Source organism: Vigna unguiculata, chromosome 9, assembly GCF_004118075.2.
Source record: "Vigna unguiculata cultivar IT97K-499-35 chromosome 9, ASM411807v1, whole genome shotgun sequence".
NCBI classification, from domain to species: domain Eukaryota; kingdom Viridiplantae; phylum Streptophyta; class Magnoliopsida; order Fabales; family Fabaceae; genus Vigna; species Vigna unguiculata.
In genome coordinates this window covers 35,632,481-35,652,242 of record NC_040287.1, presented here as the reverse complement: position 1 = coordinate 35,652,242, position 19,762 = coordinate 35,632,481, and the positions used below count along the sequence as shown (strand labels likewise).

Sequence of the window (19,762 nt, the reverse complement as noted above, 5' to 3'; positions counted from 1 at the left end):
TCAAAATTTAAAATCCAATATTAGGAATTCTTCCTTGTAATATCAAAGGTCACAAATCCAAATTTTGCAAAGTTTCGCGTGTTTAGAATTAACACAAAATAATAATATTAATAATAATAATAATCATCATCAAAATAATCATAATAATCACCGTCATAATAAAAATAAAAATAATAAGACGGAGATGAAAATTGATAAAGTTAAACAATTCTTATCGCAAGAGAAAGAATATAAGGTAAAATTATAATTTGAGAAAGGATTAGAAAGAGCTTGGATTGAAACACATAAAGCAATGTCGTTATAGAGAAAAAGCTTCCACTAGTCCTCAATTGGTTGGAGCATCGTGCTGATAACGTGTTATGAGATAAAGCGAATAACAAAGAAGATAATAGAGAAGAAACAACAGAGAATAGGGAATGAGATAATAGGGAGCAACTCATCCAACTCATCTGTATATTATTATTGATAGAAAGAGTCCTATTTATAGATACAATATGTAATCCATAAAGGAAACAAATCAACTTAGTTAATACAAATAGTAATGAATCATATGAGTAAGTCAATAGACAATCATTAATTCATAACAGTTTTTATTTTTATAAAATTTATTATATTTATTTCAACTTTTAATATAGAATTTGTGGAATTAATACGTATTAGTTATTCTTTAACCGGTCATTAGGACATATTTATTTATTTATTTTAATATTTTGTTTTTTAATATGATATGTATGATGACATAAAAACTATTAAAGCGATAAATTATCAATAACGATAATGATATTATGACTCTCAGCTTTTATTTACTAACATTATTAATTAATTAATGTAATATTATATTCTACTTTAAAATAATTAATGTCCACAATAATTAGAGTAAAAAAATTAAAAGTCAAAATATCATTTTTCTAAAAATAAATGAAAAGATAAATTAAGAAAATTAGTTCAAAATATCAATGTTCTATCTTATAAGATTACATGTCCTAAGATAAAGAAATAAAATTTCCAAGCATAAACCAATATATGTATTTAAGATGTTAACATATAAGATGTGTGCTGGAGTGAGTTGTTGCAGTGGGGCAAGATATCAAGATATCAAGTTCAATCTTAGAGAAAGTTTGCAGTGACTCCGAAAATGAACGACGCAGATGTCTCTAGGCAAATCCAGCAGATGGTGCGGTTCATCCGCCAGGAAGCGGAGGAAAAAGCCAACGAGATCTCTGTCTCCGCCGAAGAGGTATCTCTTCTTTTCGCCGTGTTTTCTTCTCTTTCGCTCTTCATTCATGCTCGCAAACCGAATCGTACTTTTCCTTCCGCAGGAATTCAATATCGAGAAGCTGCAGTTAGTTGAAGCCGAAAAGAAGAAGATCAGGCAAGAGTACGAACGCAAAGAGCGCCAAGTCGAAATTCGGAAGAAGATGTAACTTCCAATATACCTTTCTCTTTGTCTCTTCGACTTCAATGTTCATTTGGTTTTGTTGTTAGATGTCTCTAAATTCTGGAGACTAAGTTCTTCTCGTATAGATCTTGATCCATACGCTAATGCGGCAATGTCTATTGACTGTGATTACTGGTACCGCCGATGCTTGAATCATTATGGAACGTGATATAGTGTAGTTATTTTTTTATTTTTTTTATGTTATCACTCATTCTGTGTATTTATAATTGAACTTCTGTGATTGTGGTTCTGTGTGTTTTAAGTACTAGAATATGGTCTTTTGTCCAATAGTTATACTTTTTAAATTTGTGAATTAGGACGGATCTGTATTTTTGCACTGACGGATGCATGCAATTCATATCAATTATGAGATAGTCTACCAAATCCTTGTTGTCTTGTCATACTTTTCAGTAAAATCCTCGTTGTCTTGTCATGCTTTTCAGTAAAATCAGTAGTTAATGTTAGTTCCAAACTTTTGCATTTGGAAAAAACGGCCAGAGGTTTAATCTGTTCTCTTTTATTTATTTACTTTGTTTGGGTTTGAGTACTTTGGCTTGTTCAATTTCTTTCAATCTGTTGACATTTGTGGCAAAGTGCTCGAACTCAAGGATATTGTCAAAGTTTGACGGAGATCGAGGGTTTAATTTCAGAGATGTATTTAATTTCATCGTCTGAAATACAGGGCTATGTTGTGCTTCAAAGTGGCAACGAACAGTGCTACTTGAGATAGTTTGTGTTTTGATGCACAACCAATTGATTGTGTTTGCAGTGAGTACTCGATGCAGCTGAATGCCTCTCGAATTAAAGTTCTTCAAGCTCAAGACGATGTGATCAGTTCCATGAAAGAAGCTGCTTCCAAGGAACTTTTGAGTGTGAGTCATCATCATCATTTGACTGTGACTCATCATGATCATGTGTACAGAAACCTTTTGAAAGATCTCATTGTTCAGGTCAGTTAAACTTTGAATATGGTAAACCTATTTATGATTTGATAATTTGAATTTTCTGTTTTGCCAATTATTGATGTCAGATTATTGTGTCCATTTTTTTTATAAGAGCCTTACACATGCGAAACTGTTTTAATGTTGTTTATTTATTGTGTCTATAACCAGTATTTTCATTGAAAATTACTATTACTAGAGACATTATTTTATAACATCGGCGATTATTTTGTGATAGCAAGTGCTTGGGTAGTTGTCAATTATTCTTTCCATCTTTTTCTAGTAAGAGCCTTGCACCTAGGCAACCGTTTTTAATGTTATTTATTTAATGTGTCCTACTTTTGTATTATTTGAGATGATGGGCGCAACATTGTATCTATAACTAGTATTTTCATTGCAAATTACTATTGCCCACAGGCACCATTGAATCAGCATCGTTAATCGTTTTGTGATAGGAACTTGGGTATTATGGGGTGCAGTGGAGAATTTAACTGTTTGGTTCTCCCCATGTGATCGCTACTTCTTTAGAGTGGGTTCCCAAGTGCTTGGGTACTTATCAATTATTATTGTGTTTGGGTACCTTTGAATTATAACTATGACATGGGAACCAACCTTGGTGTCTATGGTGTATTGAATGGCATGGGTTCAATTCCTTACCCTTCCCTCTTTCCTGGTCAACATGACCTTTTTAATCCTTTGTAATGATATAGATACAGATAGTCTCCTTGACTTCTGTTTATAGAGTACCTTCTATGCGTAAGTATATGGACTTGGAGTATAATGTTAGGGCTATGTGTTACAGTGTTTGCTAAGACTGAAAGAACCTTCTGTCTTATTGAGATGTCGGAAAGATGACCTACACTTGGTAGAGCATGTGCTGGATTCTGCTGCACAGGAGTATGCTGATAAAGCAAATGTTGAGCCCCCAGAGATCATTGTTGACAACCAAGTCTATCTTCCACCTGGACCCAGTCATCACAATGCTCATGATATCTACTGGTAAAGTTCATATTACAAAAAATAAATCTTAACTAATTGTTTGGCTCAGCCAATCAAGGATTTGGTTTCTCACCCTAACAATTTATTTTTTCCTCTTGGTTAATTATAATCCAACATTATCTTCTGAGAAAAGTGCAAATTCAAATCTTATGATCATAGTAATCTTACCCACAACAATATGATGCTTCCTAAAATCGCATTACCTGTGTTAGCTGCTTTGTTATTTAAATTTCAGTTAAGGCAGACCTGATTATTTTTGTTGATATTCAGTTCTGGTGGGGTGGTTCTGGCTTCTCGTGATGGAAAGATTGTGTGTGAGAATACTCTTGATGCACGACTGGATGTAGTGTTCCGTAAAAAGCTTCCTGAGGTAAATTTTTTTATGCGTTGTAATTCTTAGTTTGGTTTGTATCCTTTGTTAGATATTTTCTGCTGAATTGTTTGTGGACTTTCCATATTATTTGAAAGTAGGAAGGTGGGTTATTTTTGAGATATTGAAACTTTGACATTGATATTAAAAAAAAAAATTAGGAAAATCATATCTGATGGGCTATTAGGACAAGTAATGGAATGTGTCAGTGGTTTTCAAGAGGAAATAAGAAACGGAGCTTGTTTAACAGAGAAGAAAACGTATATTAAAGGGGGAAAGAAACTGAACTTTCATTTTTTAATATCAGAAGCATTACAATTTATAAAGCTATGAATACAATCTGGAATAAGAAAGTATCTAAGATTTCTTAAGAGACTGTTTAACACTAAGACAGAAACAACAAACAAAAGATAAAGGTATACTCCTTGCTGTTATCAGATGTCACAATCTGAATTTGGTTGCCACTTGTGACATGAATTTTAACAATATATATATATATATATATATATATATATATATATATATATATATATATATATATATGATGGGAAAAACAACAACACAACCAAAATACCAAATAATGCAGCGGATTAATTTTCCCTAACTTGCAAGAATCTATGAGGATCAACAACAATAAAATGGCAACAGTAATCACAATCAAAGAACATACCAATTTTGGCGTCGAAAACCCCTCAATTCAATGATAAAAATCACGGGTCGTCCAGACAAAAAAAATCGCTCCACTATAATCAAAAGAGTGTACAAATGAGTATTAACAAACTGCACAAATAAGTGCTAACATGCAGCCAAACAACAAAGCATCAAATCTTGCTAATTGAAGAACAAAGTGAGAAAAATCCCTAAAATAAAGCTACTGTGAGGGACCAATATCTCAAACCTGAGACCTTCGATTAACGATCCGAATGGTCATAATGAAGAATCGTATGCTGCGAACCTTGTATCAAAGTTTTAGCCCGATCTAACGGTTAACGAACCCACAATCGTCAATTTATCGAGACTACACAGTGTGAAAAATCTGCAGAATTTTCTCCCCTTTCTCTCTTCTTCTTGGCTGTGTTTTTGGTCACTCAATGCTCTCACACTCTACTGACTTGGAAGCTCTCTCAGTACGGTTTAAAGAGAGCGCTCAAGTATTCGTACAAGAAATTTGATTCCTTCATAAGCCTCGGTTACAACAGACTGGATGTTTAGACCATTGATGTTGTATGTGGATGACATGTTGGAGGTAGGCCCCAACAAAGTTCAAATCCAGGAATTGAAGGCATAATTGGTTAGGGAGTATGAGAAGAAGGACTTGGAACAAGCAAACAAGGATTTCAGGGATGCAAATTCACCGAGACAAAAAAGATAGGAAGGTTTGGCTTTCTCAGAAGAAATACTTACTGATAATCTTGCGGCGCTTCAACATGTAAGATTGCAAGCCAATTTCGACCCCACTTTCTATCAATTGTTCCTCACGTATGAGTCCTAGCAGTGAAGCGGAAAGGATGGAGAAGCCTTGAGTACCAAGTGCATCGGTGGTGGACAGCCTTATGAATGCTATGATGTGTACAAGACCAGACATTGCACAAGTAATGGGAGTGGTTAGTTGGTTCATGGCAGGTTTGTTGGAGAGCAGTGAAGTATTGACAAGAGGTTCTTGGAAGGAACCTCAGGTGTTGCATTGTATTTCGGAGGATCAAAATTATGTGTCAATAAAGTCTACGTGGATTCGATCCTACTGAAGTCTATTAGAAGAACAAGCAACATGAAGGCAGAGAATAAAGCATGGTGTGAAGATTTGATTAATTTCATCAAAATCTTCAAGTGGGAGATTGTGAGAAAAGAAGTCCCACATCGATGGGAACTTACTTTGGGGCTTACTTTTAATGTTATAAAAGGAGTCCAGTGTTTCCTTAGGAAATCATTCCAAAGTCTCTCCCTTCCTATTCCTTTTGTTTTATTTGCTTGAGAGAAGAATTAAGAGAGAATATTCGTTTCTCCCTTAAGAGAGAATGTTAGTTTCTTCTATTTTCAAGAGAGGGGTTGTCATTGTTTTTTCCTTGGGATTAGAGAGAATTACGTCCGGCAAAGATTGTCTTCTAAAGCAACTTTGAAGCCTTTTTCAATTATTTAGCCAACACTCAAAATTTTGTTGATCTTTGGGTATAAAAGCAGCTTGCTATTGCAACAGTCCCCTTTCTTTTGACTGAAATATAGTCACCATGGCCTATTCTAACTTTGGTGATGTTGATTGTCTTTAAATCTTTGAAAAGCTCCCTATCAATGGTCATTTGATTAGTGCAACCACTGTCATTTAGCCAAATCTTACTTCACGGTTTGCAAAACACATAGTGACAAAGTGTAGAGCTTCCTTGTCTTGATCAACAACCTTAGCTTCTTCCCCTCGTTATTGATTTTTGCTATTGCATATGATTGCTCTTTCTATTGATTGCATTGAAGTAATAGCCAACTATCATCGACTATTAATTCTGTTCCAGATTCAAAAAGTCGTTTCTTTCCCTGTCTATTTCAGTGCCTTTGTATTTTCTAGACTGGTTTGGGAGTTCCTTTTCACTAATTTTTCCTCACACTTCCTTTCTTCTTCCAGACAAAATATATACAGTAATATTCCATTAATGGCAACTTTCTGTCTAGTATGTTTACTTTAGATATTATTTAGGATGGTAAATTTGGTAAGTCATTGGAGTAGTTGCAGTTGTGATAACCAACATTCTTCTTTATTTTCTTTCTCCTTGGGAAAGGGGGAAGGGGTGTAATTATTTTGAGATGATGAACTGGTTAATCACGTCAAACCACTAGATTCTTAGATTCTTATGAAGTTTCTTGTTCTTTGTTGCAGATTCGAAAGCAGCTCTTTGGACAAGTTTTTGCTTGACGATTTCTTCGAATGTATTGTTTCCGTACCCTGGAATGTTTATATCCCGAAGAATAAGCTTGTCTTGGATCTGAATAGCTCTGCTGCCGTTGAATTATAGTTGCTGTCTTTTGAATAACACCATTTATCGGTAGTTCAGTTGCTCCCATACCGTTTATGGTGGGGCATGTGGTGTGCTATAATTTCTCTCTCATTCCTGCTTTTAGCTTATTGGTAATCATGTAGCAGATATTTATTTATTGAACATAAGTACATTATTGTGAACATTGTGACAGAAATATAAGTGTTCTCTACCATCGTGTCTGGGGCCAGTGGAAACAGTGAAATGTCGGCGCCCACGCATTCAGGTATATTCCTACATGTTTTTGTGATTTGGGAAACCATGTCATTTGATGTAAAGTAGGCATTATATTTTAGAGAAATCCAGTAAAAATATATTTGAAGGGACAATCTGAGGTAAAAAGTTGACTTAAAATAGAAAAAAAAAGAAGCAAAAGCACAATACAAGGCTACTTATTTCTAGGTTAGTTAGTGGGCCACATTATTGTGGGTTGCCTTCCCCAATGTATCAGTTATTAGGTTTGAGTTTGGATTATGCTGCGACTAATTAATAGTTTAAGCAAGCTAAATGAGTATGGATAATGGCTTAAAATCCCGACAATTATAGCAACGTACAATTCCTAAAACCTTTCATGTATCATTTATCCTTTCGTCTCAACAGTTGTCAGAACATCTAACCTTTTTTTTTACAGTCTCTGTTTTTGCGTGTTTGTTGGTCTATGTGCTTCGCTGTCTCTAGGTTCCTTAACATTTTGCAACTTCTTTGTTGTCACAACTTTCACGCTTATTTTCTTTAACTGCGGTGTCTATCGAAAACCCCAAAAGGATTATTTCCACATTATAGTAAAGAAACACATTTTCTCACTTTTAGATATTGGCTCATCTTTGTTTTGTATATGCTGAAATGTGTAGAACGACTTCTCTTGTTCCTTCCTTCCACTCAGGTTCCAATAGTACAGAACTGTGACAGGGATTTGCAAAATGTTGTGCTAATTCCTCATTGATTTTGTGGTCCTAAAACCAATCGAGTATATTCTCGTAGGAATGTGCCCCTTAATCTCGTTGAAATTCTTGGATTTAGTTGAAGAAATGAGAGAAAATAGATGAAGAAAGAATTAATATTGGTTTAGTGAACAACGACAGTAGAAATAATTTATAGAGAATGATAAAATTCGCAGTATTGTTTTCACATATTCCTATTAATCTCTTCATGTTTCTCCAGTTTCGTTTTTCTCTCTCTTCAATAAACTATTCAATTTTTCAGTTTATTTCTTATCTATTTTCATTAAATCTACTTATTTTCATCTTATCAAATTTTCTAGAGAATTAATTGTTTGTTTAGTTAAAAGAAAAAAAAATCTATTATTTCTTATCTACTTCAATTTAACAAATAGTGTATTAAGACTGTGTAACTACGTGTAGATAATTTATATAAAACTAATTATAAGGTTCATTGTTTCTTAACAACAGTTAAGCTTAAAATATATGAAATTTTGGTTTGTTAAAATATTTTATTTTATTTTAATATCAAATTGGTATGTCCATAAATTAATTCAATCCTGTGTAATAAAGTAAAAGTAAATCAATCCAAAGACTATGAAACTGAATAAATAGAAAGTGAAAATAACCAAAAACTAAATCCAATTCCTTTTATTGGATTGAATTTCACATTTGATTATGAAAACCAATCCGAACTGAATCTAGTTTATTTTATAAATTTAGTATAGTCATTTTATATCTTTATTTCATATATTTAATTAAAACTGTGTATAACTTATACCTGTTTAAGAAAATATACCTCTATTTAAATATTGCTTCTAATAACAATTTGAATATAATCAACAAGTCATGTAAATTTATTTTTATCAGTCTGTCAGAAGACCAAATCCATAGTAAATAAATAGACATGAAATTACACGTTGAATGCGGTCCGATTCCCATCCCTTCACATGGACCCCACAATTCACTATTTTCACTTTTTTTTTACTTGAACCAGACACGACAATGGAGAACGCTTATATTTCGTCAGTGTCGACAGTATACATGCATATATATATATATCTACTACATGATTACCAATAAGCTAAAAGAGGCAATGAGCCATAGAAATTCTAGAATACCACGTGCCCCCATCATAAACGGTATGGGTGGGAGCAGCTGAACTACGGAGAAATGGTGTTTATTCAGAAGACAACAAATTCAGGTTCAAGACAAGCCTATGATTCAGGATATAAACATTGCAGGGTACGGAAACAATACATGTGAAATCTTCAAGCAACAACTTGTCCAAAGAGCTGCTTTCGAATCTGCAACAAAGCGCAAGAAACTTCATAAGAATCTAGTAGTTTGACGTGATTAACCAGATCATCATCTCAATATAATTCCACCCTTTCCCAAGAAAGAAAATAAATAACAATGTTGGTTCTCACAACTTCAACTACTCCAATGTTTTACCAAATTTATCATTCTAAATAATATCTAAAGTAAAGCCAATAATGGAATAATACAGTATATATTTGTCTGGAAGTAGAAAGGAAGTGTGAGGAAAAATTAGTGAAAAGGAAGTCCTAGACTAGTATAGAAAAACAAAGGCACAGAAATAGACAGGGAACGAAACTACTTTTTGAATTTGGAACTCAATTAATAATCGATTATAGTTGGCTATTACTTCAATGCAATCAATAGAAAGTGTATATACCAGTATAATATTGTGGTAGAACTACCCAATAAAATACGTAAGTGGATGTGAATCAAAATTCTACATACAAGTTATTTGAGTGAGAGCAATAGTCCAAGTTCAGAGTTTAGTTTGAAGACCTTGTCTTTTTCCTGGCTCTAACAAATCTTAACGGCATCTCCTTCCCTTAACACAATAATTACTGTCATTCTTAATTTTATGTCGTTATATGTGGGTGTGTATTCTAATCTAGGATCTCTATTCAACAAATATTAATTATTTTCTTTCAAGACTACTTATCACAGAATTTTCGAAGTATCAAATATTCTGATTATATCCGTTCGCTGTTTCCTTTCCATTTTATTTTGGTCTCCTTTGTATTTCTAACAAACTATATTTTAATACTAATTTGTTATTATCTTCATTAAGTTCACGTCAATCTTTCTTTTCGTATTCACTCAACGATAAGTGAGTATTTGATGTGGTTAAGTGAGTCATACAGTTAGTCCATACAAATATATCAAAACCTTAGAGAACTCCTTCATTGGCAGGGAATTGTTATCACGTTGCCTTTATTGATGATTTCACAAGAATGTGTTGTATCTTTTTTCTTCCTTAAAATTCTAGTCAGAAGTGGCCACCAATTTCAGATTCTAAGATTTGATAATGGCTACGAAAAACTTCAATTTGTTTTGTTAGGTAGCTGGCATTGAGTAGAGCATCAGTTAACTACTCCCTATACTCTACGGAATGCTTACGTAATTTTTGTTTGTTGTTGCTGTCTGTGTTAGTGGGTAGTTATTCATTAAACTTTAAAAATTGTAATGCTTCTGATATTAAAAAATGAAAGTCCAGCTTTTTTTTTCTCTTTTAATATGCATTTTCTTCTCTGTTAAACAAGCTATGTTTCTTCTTTTCTCTTAAAATCACTGGTACATTCCATTACATGTCCTAGTAGCTCATCAGATATGATTTTACCGTAGTATTTTTTTTTTTATTTCAGTGGCAAAGTTTCAATATCGCAAAAATAACCCACCTTCCTACTTGGAAATAATATGGAATTTAGTAGAATATATCTAACAAAGGATACAAAATCACAGAGTAAGAATTAAAATGCATAAAAAGTTTACCTCAGGGAGCTTTTTACGGAACACTACATCAAGTCGTGCATCAAGAGTATTTTCACACACAATCTTTCCATCACGAGAAGCCAGCACCACCCCACCAGAACTGAATATCAACAAAAATAATCAAGTGTGCTACAACTGAAATTTAAATATCAAAGCAGCTAACAGCTAATAATATTTTAGGAAACATCCTCAATTGTTGTGAGAAAGAATTACTATGCTCAGAATATTTGAATTTGCACTTATAATGTTAAATTACAATTAACGAAGAAAAAATAAAGAATAGGGTAATAAAGCAAATCCTTGATTGGCCAGGCTCAACAATTAGTTAAGATTTATTTTTTGTAATATGAACTTTACCAGTAGATATCATGAGAATTGTGATGACTGGGTCCAGGTGGAAGATAGACTTGGTTGTCAACAATGATCTCTGGGGATTCAACATTTGCTTTATCAGCATACTCCTGTGCAGCAGAATCCAGCACATGCTCTACCAAGTGCAGGTCCTCTTTCCGACATCTCAATAAGACAGAAGGTTCTTTCAGTCTTAGCAAACACTGTTACACACAATCCTAACATTATACTGCATGTCCACATACTTACGCATAGATAGATAGATATATCATTACGAAGGATTAAAAGGATCATGTTAAGCAAGGAAAGAGGGAAGGGTAAGAAAAATTGAACACACCATGGACACCAAGGTTGGTCCTCATGTCAGGAGATAGTTATAATTTAAATGAACTCAAGCACTCGGTGAACCCATCCTCAAAAGCTAATTATTAAGGAGAGAGAACCACGCCATTATTGAACACACCATCGACACCAAGTTTGGTCCTCATGTTGGGAGATAGTTATAATTTATATGAACCCAAGCACTCGGTGTGAACCCATTATCAAAAGCCAACTATAAAGGAGGGAGAACCGATCACTTAATACTCTGCCAAGGATCCCATACTACTCGAAGTGAGACTTAGACACCCCATAATACCCAAGTTGTTATCATAATACCACCTCTAAGAGACGAAATCTTGTCAGGTTTCATTCTAATCTAGCACTTCATTTGGTGACACTTCACTCAACTTCCATACTGATGTGAACCCTACGAAGATGGACCAAGCACTTGGGAACCGACTCTAAAAAAAAAGTAGCTATCACAAAAGTGAGAACCAAACAGATAAATACTCCAGCCACCCCCCATAATACCCAAGTTCCTATCACAAAACGATCAACAATATTGATACAATGGCGTCACTGGGTAATAGCAATTTGCAGCGAAAATACTAGTTATAGATAAAACTTTGTGCCCATCATCTTAAATAATACAAAAGTATAACAAATAAGTAAATAAACATCAAAAACAGTTGTTACTAGAAAAAGATGGAAAGAACAATCTGATATCACATAGCAAAACAGCGAAGTCAAATTATCAATTCATAAGTAGAAGTACCATATTTAACGGACCTGAACAATGAGATCTTTCAGAAGGTTTTTGTACGCATGATCATGATGACTCGCACTCAAAAGTTCCTTGGAAGCAGCATCTTTCATCGAAGTGATCACGTCATCTTGAGCTTGAAGAACTTTTATTCGAGAAGCATTCAGCTGCATCGAATACTCGCTGCAACAAACAATCAATTGATCCTCAAACCGTAAACCATCTCAAGTAGCACTGTTTTTGTCACTTTGAAGTACAACGCACAGCTCTGTACTTCACATAGCTAAATAAAATACATCTCTGAAACTAAATCCTTCATTCCCCTCGTCAAACTTTGGTAATATACTTGAGTACGTCAACAACTTGAAAGAAATTGAACATCAAACCGAAGTATTCAAACACAAACAAAGAAAATTAATAAAAAAGGACTAAACTAAACCTATAGTCATATTTTCCAATATTAATTACTGATATTCATTGTTGATTGATCTGACTTGCATGCATTAGGGAATTCAGCAATTCGGAACAGGTCGATAAAGATCTGAAACATCATATTCTAGTACATAAAACACTCTGTCACAGTATTTCAATCACAAATAAATACACTGAATGAGTGATTACATGACAAAATAACTGCACCGAATCCGATTCCGTAAGAATCAAGTCTCAAGATCTATACGAGTAGAACTAGGTCTCCAGAATTTAATTTTAAGCAATGTCAACGGAGGAAAAAACCTAAGGAATTTCAAACTCACAGACAAAAACAGCATAAAAAAGAGTATAGAAAGGTATATAGGAAGTTACATCTTCTTCCGAATTTCGACTTGGCGCTCTTTGCGTTCGTACTCTTGCCTGATCTTCTTCTTTTCGGCTTCAACTAATTGCAGCTTCTCGATATTGAATTCCTGCAGAAGGAAAAGTACGATTCGGTCTGCGAGCATGAATGAAGAGCAAAAGAGAAGAAAACACGGCGAAAAGAAGAGATACCTCTTCGGCGGAGACAGAGATCTCGTTGGCTTTTTCCTCCGCTTCCTGGCGGATGAACCGCACCATCTGCTGGATTTGCCTAGAGACATCTGCGTCGTTCATTTTCAGACGAAACACCGGTAACTTCCTCTATGATATGATTGAATTTGATAGGGATTGCTGCCTCACTGCCACAAATCACAGATGCACACTTCTTATTTATACACCTTTGTTTTAACAGTTTAAATGCATATATTTTTTGGGCCTTTGAAATCTTTTTAGAAAAAAAAAATATAGAATATATAACCTTATGAATATTTTTTAAATTTTTTTGTAAATTAAAGAAACATTTTTTTCATTAAATCATTCTGAAATTAAGAATTAATTATATGCTTGTATCTTTTTGTTAGAACTAAACAAATGTGAGAATTTAGGCACGAGGGAGATGAAATTTGAATTAAATAGAAATTAAATAAAGAAAAAAAATCGCCATTTTTAAAAAAAGACCTTCGTTTTCTTTAAATTTTTTATTTTATTAAAATCTTTTTTTAATTAATTTTAAACTATTCCACTTGTGCTAAACATTCCATTAAATGGATTTTTTAAAAGATTTAAAATATTTTTCATTTGAGATAGCATCTTTTTTAGGAATACAACAAAAGTTTGAAAACACCCAATACGAAGAATATGTTGTTTAGTGTGAAACATTTTTTAGCAGTGAAAATCTCTCTTTAAAATAAGTGATGCTAAAAAACTCAAACCATATCAGAGGACACTTAACTTTTCAACCTCTTGTGTCTTATTAACCCTTCCATAGATAAATAAATAATAAAGATATTTCATTAAAAAATGAGAAGTAGAAAATGGAATTATTTAAATTGAATGACTTGAATGGAAATATGTGAATATATATATATATATATATATATATATATATATATATATATATATATATATGTATATATATATTATTTTTGATTATTTATTGTATTATAATAACAAAATAAATACTAATAAAAAATTGTTGTAAAAACAAAATTTAGATATAATATAAATACTACAAATAGTAAATTACATAGTAAATACTTTAATATTGAGCACATTGATCATCTTTTGGTGAATAATCGACTATATATCACGCAAACATTTTCGTATTTGTTTATAAAGTTTACCAAATATTCTTTTATGTTTTCTTAATAGTTTAGTATCTTGATACTTTTGGTATCCGACCCAAAAAAACACATGAGCACGACGGTTCCGTAGAAAACATTGAATTTGTCCTATAAACGATAAAAGCCCTATTCGATATTCATAAACGAGGATGTAAGCCTGATCTCTTAACAACCTCTTCAAATAAAATCAACTAGATGAACTCATTCTTTGATTCTAAAAACTAATTGGTTTAAAACAATTCTTATATTACCAAAAATAATATTTGGTTGAGTGTCAAAGAATTTCCTATTATGCATTTAATAGAGCATGTATTAAAAAGATACCTATATTTTTTTAGTTTTTATTCGAGAATATAATTTGTAATATTAATATTAATCATATTATTCTTTATTTTTTACATAGTTTAAATAGGATTCAGATTTATTTCCTCGTAATTATTAGACTTACTCTATCACTTATTATCGTATCATTCCTAAATATTAGTCTACCGTTCAATAATTATATTCAATAAAGCATTGACACTACCATTCTCAAAATTTTAAGGCGGTGAGTTTATGAGTGTTTATTTTGATATAGTGTTATACTTTCTCATTTTTATTCAATATAAGACTTAGACTCGTACTTGCATTTCTAACTTTATTGAATATCATAATAACGTATGATTAGTGAAATTCAATTAGAATTATCCAATTAATTGATGTAATGTTAATGTTTATATTAACTTGGAGTGAACCAGAAATCAAACAATTCCACCAAGCTCCTCATCAACTGTGTTCTCTATTTCAGGGTCCCAATTCAGTTTCATCAAGCTTCTTTAACTTGTAATATTAGATTATGAGAATTTGTAGAAGATTAAGAAAGACCAAGTTATTATCGTATATATCTATGATTTGAGGATAACAAATTTATCTGGACATTCTACAACATATTGTTCTCAAACTAAAATCAGCAATTGAAGATTATTATGTAGTATGATATTTGAAAAGAAAATATTTGGATAGGAGTCTCTTTCTAAATAAAGATTTTTTAGTGAGAAAAAAAATATATTATAAGTGAACCAATATTTTTGAAAATTCTAAGGGAACACTTTTATACAAAGAAATAGAATTTAAGAGAATAAAATGAGAGATTTTATATTTTATGATTTGTCGTTACAAGTTCTTAAAAAATTATCTCTAAACATAGTTTAACTTTACAAAATCAAATTTATAAGATGAAGATGAAATCTAAATAATTTTGAAATCATATTAAAAAGGTAAACTTTAAATATAATTCAATTCTATAAAATTGATTGAGTTATAAGGTGAAATTTGCATCAATGTGGGATGAGAATTGAGTCTACTGTCACGTATTGCATGTTAACAAACTTATGCATGTGCAAGTGATGAATGTGGGTCTAATCTTGTTTTCTTTCCTTGTGTTTGAAAGAATGATTTCCTTACTAATGATTTATATATTTCAAGTGTAGGTGTAAATGGGCTATTTTAGAGTGTAAATAGCTAGGTTAATGAACTTTTTTTTATTTGTACACAGATTAATTATAATTTTTTAAAAACTTGTTTTATCTTTTCTTTTTACCTTTTTTAAATCCTTTTAGAATAAAATTATCTAAAAATAATCATTAAAGAGAATTATGATTTTCAAATCAAAGTAGCACTACAATAAACTGTAAAAATTAAATTTTGGATTCAAAAACACTTTTTGTCAAACCTAAATTACTTCTTTATCTTTTCTTTGGGAAAGTCTTATTTTGTTCTATTATGTATATTTAGGGGTACCTGTGGGAGAAATCTAAGAAAGTTAATCCTCTAGATGATGTGGTGAATAAAATTAAGAAAAAATTAGCTAGGTAGAAAGGTAGGTTTATATCTTTTAATGGTAGAACATATCTAATTACTTTGTTTTTATAATCATTTTATTGTATTAGTTTCCCTTCACATGTAATCTTATTGTCTATAATTATATATCCATAACTATATATATATATATATATATATATATATATATATATATATATATATATATATAAAGAATATTCTTTTTTTATGTTCACATTTCATAATTTCAATTTTTTTCTTTATAATATAATTATTTGTTAAATTTTTAAAAGTTATAACCATTACTTTTACATGTTTTTTATAAAATTTTCTATCTTCTTTCCTCTCTTTTTTTATTCATTAATAGTTATTTTCTCATCTTTTCTCAATTCATTTCACTTTGTTTTTAATCATAAAAATTTATTTTGTATATAAATTTAATAACATTACAATATCATTATATATTGATATAATATTATGCATATTTAAAAAAATAAGTACACACAGGTGCTACTGTACCGATGTTTACGCTAGTAAAGTTACAAAGAGACTTCTTATGAGGTTGGGAAGCAATTAGTAAAAAGATAGCATGGATAAGTGGGATAATATATATGCAAACCAAGGGAATGATGATGGATGAGTATCAATGACATTAGGTATTTAATATGGTTTTACTGGTCAAGTGGAAATGGAGGTTGCTTATGAAAGATGATGAACTGTGGAAAGAAAATTGAAAATGCAAATATGGATCTTTGAGAAATGTTAGATATGTATAAGCAATGGGAAGGAAAAATATACATAAGATTTTGTGAAAACAACTCAAAGAGAGATTGTTATTGATTTATTAGAACAATGTTTCATTATAAAGAGAAAAGAAAAATCCTAATAAAACAATAAAATAAAAAATTTGATACTAATAAAAGAGAATCAAATATATGATATCTTTCAATATATAAATAAAAACAAAAGATATATAATATATTCATTAAGAAACTTGAATCATAAAGGTAATCATATTCACAAGGATGACAACAGATAGGGTTGGGCATGGATAGTACCTACCCATTACCCGTCCCGCAAAAAAAAATTAACTTGTTATTCATCGAATACTCGCTTAAAAAAATACCTGAGAGATTTATACCCATGGATATTAAAATAAATAATTTTTTTTAAATAAAATTACAAAAAAAATAGAAATTAAATTTTAATTATAATTAAATTTGATCTAATAAAATATATATTAAATTTTAATTTTAATTAAAATTTAAATTAAAGAAATATAAATTAAATTTTAATTTTAACTTTTTGCAGGTAATAGATACCCAATGGATAATATGATCCCTACACTCGACCTGTTTATAAACCAGTGTTCAAATACTCGCTACTTGCTACCCATTGATAATAAATATCTACGAGTATCAAATATTCATTGCAGATTTTATCTCTTGATACCCATAAATACGAGTATTTTGTCACCCTATCTACACATGAATCCAGGTGATTGAGTGATTTGAAGTCATTGAAATTGAGTTCATATTTTATTTAAATATATTTAAGAATCATGTAAACTTATAGTCAACTTAAGGACAATCGAACATATAGGTTCCTAACTTCAACTATTTCACATTTAAGAAAACCACAAATTTTTATAAAGTTCAAACTTATTATTAAGTAAATTATAATAACATCAAAGCTATGCCTATTGTAAACAACTGATCAGACACACCTTTGCAAATACATACAATGATACAAGGCAAAATATTTTTCACTTATTGTAGGACTCCTCCACATTCGATAAAAGAAGACATAACTTTTTATCAATATATATATATATATATATATATATATATATATATATATATATATATATATATATATATATTAATAAAAAAGTTATATATATAAACACACTTAGAAACTATTTGTTTACATAAACATAAAGAGGTTTTCTACTAAAAACAGAAACAGAAAAATAATTCCGTAAAAATACTTTAAATAGGCCATGCAGATAATTTTTGTGTGTATATACATTGTGTAAAAATGTGATTTTTTTTTTCATTTTAAAATATTAGGGTAAAGATACTCATTGCTGATCCAACCCATCTATATATGCAGTCAAAATATACGCTGAAGCGAAATGTGAGTGACACTACTATCAAAATCACCACATACTTAGTTTGAATAATTTTTACATAAACTAAAACTAATTTATATGTGAGTTAAAAAAATTGACTATAAAATTTTAGTTGAGAAAGTATTTATAAATTAATTTATACATAAACCAGTTTATATTGCAATTTTTAATGAAATTTTGAAACGTATATTCTAATTTCTTTGTCACGGTATACGGATGTGACGATTGTTTGTACTAAATAACAAAGAGAAGAAAGAAGATAAAAATAAATAAATAATTTATAAAAAAAGTTGTAAATGATTTGAAGAATAAAAAATTAGGTATTAAATACATGTGAATGAAGAATGATTGAGGATAGCTTATATGGGAAAAAAAAATCAAGTGAGTTCATATCTGATTAAATACAATTGAGATTAAGTGAGTTCCAAATAATATATGTTCATTCTCTCGTAGAGTAAATAATGGAAATTAAGTTTAAGAGTTTTTACACTAAAATAATTATGAATTTCAAATTTAAATTCATCAATAACAAACTATAATAACGATGTTATGGAGAGAGACTAATTTTATCAAACATAATTAGTACATTCTACCCCTAACAATAGTAGTATTTTCACTCTTCAACATAAGTCTTTGTTCAAGTTAGGTGTGAAATATTCCGATAAGACCATGTCCGACCAAACCAAATGAAAAAATAAATTGTTGGTCGGCACGAATTCAAATAATATTAGATAAATTAAAGCAGGTAAGATAGGTATAAGTAGTCGAATACAAATTTGAAAAAACGATTCAATAATACTCGAGTAAAAGCAAAAATTTGAATTCACTACTGATTTTTATATTATTTTTTGTTATGTCTTCAAAATATATTTGATCATTAATTTTAAAATTTTAAAATATATTAAAATTATTTTTAAAGTATTAAAATAATGTATTTAATGTTCTGCCGAGAAACCAGACTCATAAAAGCACTCACTTTTGAATCAAACCCTAGCCACGGATGCTTTTTCATTTTCGAACACAACTATCTTTCTATCGCCACAATAAACCCAAGAATGCTCCAAATGTTGAACTTCTATACAATATTTCTCTTCTTTTGAACCCTTATCTTCCACCGAAGCCAAAGATTCACTATTGGGCCTTGAGATCACAATAAGGAAAAGGTACACCGCGACAACCAATTCTAGAATGCAGAGAAACAGAAAATGAGTGGTTTTGTTCTTGGTTTTTCCTTTTTTTTAGGTTTGAAATATGGAGAACCTTAAACCCTAAACATTAACAACGACAATTATTCAGATCCGAATAATTATATTTAACATAATATAAAATTATCTATATCCGAATAATCCGAGAAATTAAATAATCGAATTATATATTAAAATATTAAATTCAGATTATGTTGGTTAGGTCTGACCCAACCCTAATTCAACCGCTGCTCAACCCTAGTTCAAGTCTTTACTAATATATAACTTTCCAAAAATCTTCTTTTTTTCATCCTAGCTGCTAACCATGGAGGATAACAAACAATGTTGCTTTTGGGTTGGTTCCACAAGTGCAACAAAACCATACTATACACACCATGCCCAAATATTAATACAAATAAAAATATATCGTAATTTATATATTAATAATATATATATATATATATATATATATATATATATATATATATAGATAGATAGATACTTAATTGACTTTTGATAGCTAACCATACATTTCTCAC

The 19,762-nt window shown here is 30.8% G+C and overlaps 2 protein-coding genes across 2 annotated transcripts; one reads left to right on the top strand and one right to left on the bottom strand.

Moving 5' to 3' along the window:
* The first annotated feature begins 1,020 nt into the window (after positions 1–1,020).
* LOC114164759 (V-type proton ATPase subunit E-like) lies at positions 1,021–7,094 on the top strand. The gene is made up of 6 exons (XM_028049516.1): positions 1,021–1,237; positions 1,320–1,420; positions 2,208–2,388; positions 3,182–3,378; positions 3,649–3,748; positions 6,612–7,094. The coding sequence occupies exons 1-6, from the start codon at positions 1,136–1,138 to the stop codon at positions 6,645–6,647; spliced, it is 717 nt and encodes a 238-aa protein (XP_027905317.1). The 5' UTR covers positions 1,021–1,135; the 3' UTR covers positions 6,648–7,094.
* Positions 7,095–8,542: 1,448 nt separating this feature from the next.
* LOC114164320 (V-type proton ATPase subunit E-like) lies at positions 8,543–13,153 on the bottom strand. Its single transcript, XM_028048954.1, has 6 exons — positions 12,937–13,153; positions 12,754–12,854; positions 11,976–12,132; positions 10,872–11,068; positions 10,515–10,614; positions 8,543–9,013 (listed from the first exon to the last, which is right to left on the bottom strand). The coding sequence occupies exons 1-6, from the start codon at positions 13,036–13,038 to the stop codon at positions 8,978–8,980; spliced, it is 693 nt and encodes a 230-aa protein (XP_027904755.1). The 5' UTR covers positions 13,039–13,153; the 3' UTR covers positions 8,543–8,977.
* Positions 13,154–19,762: the final 6,609 nt, after the last annotated feature.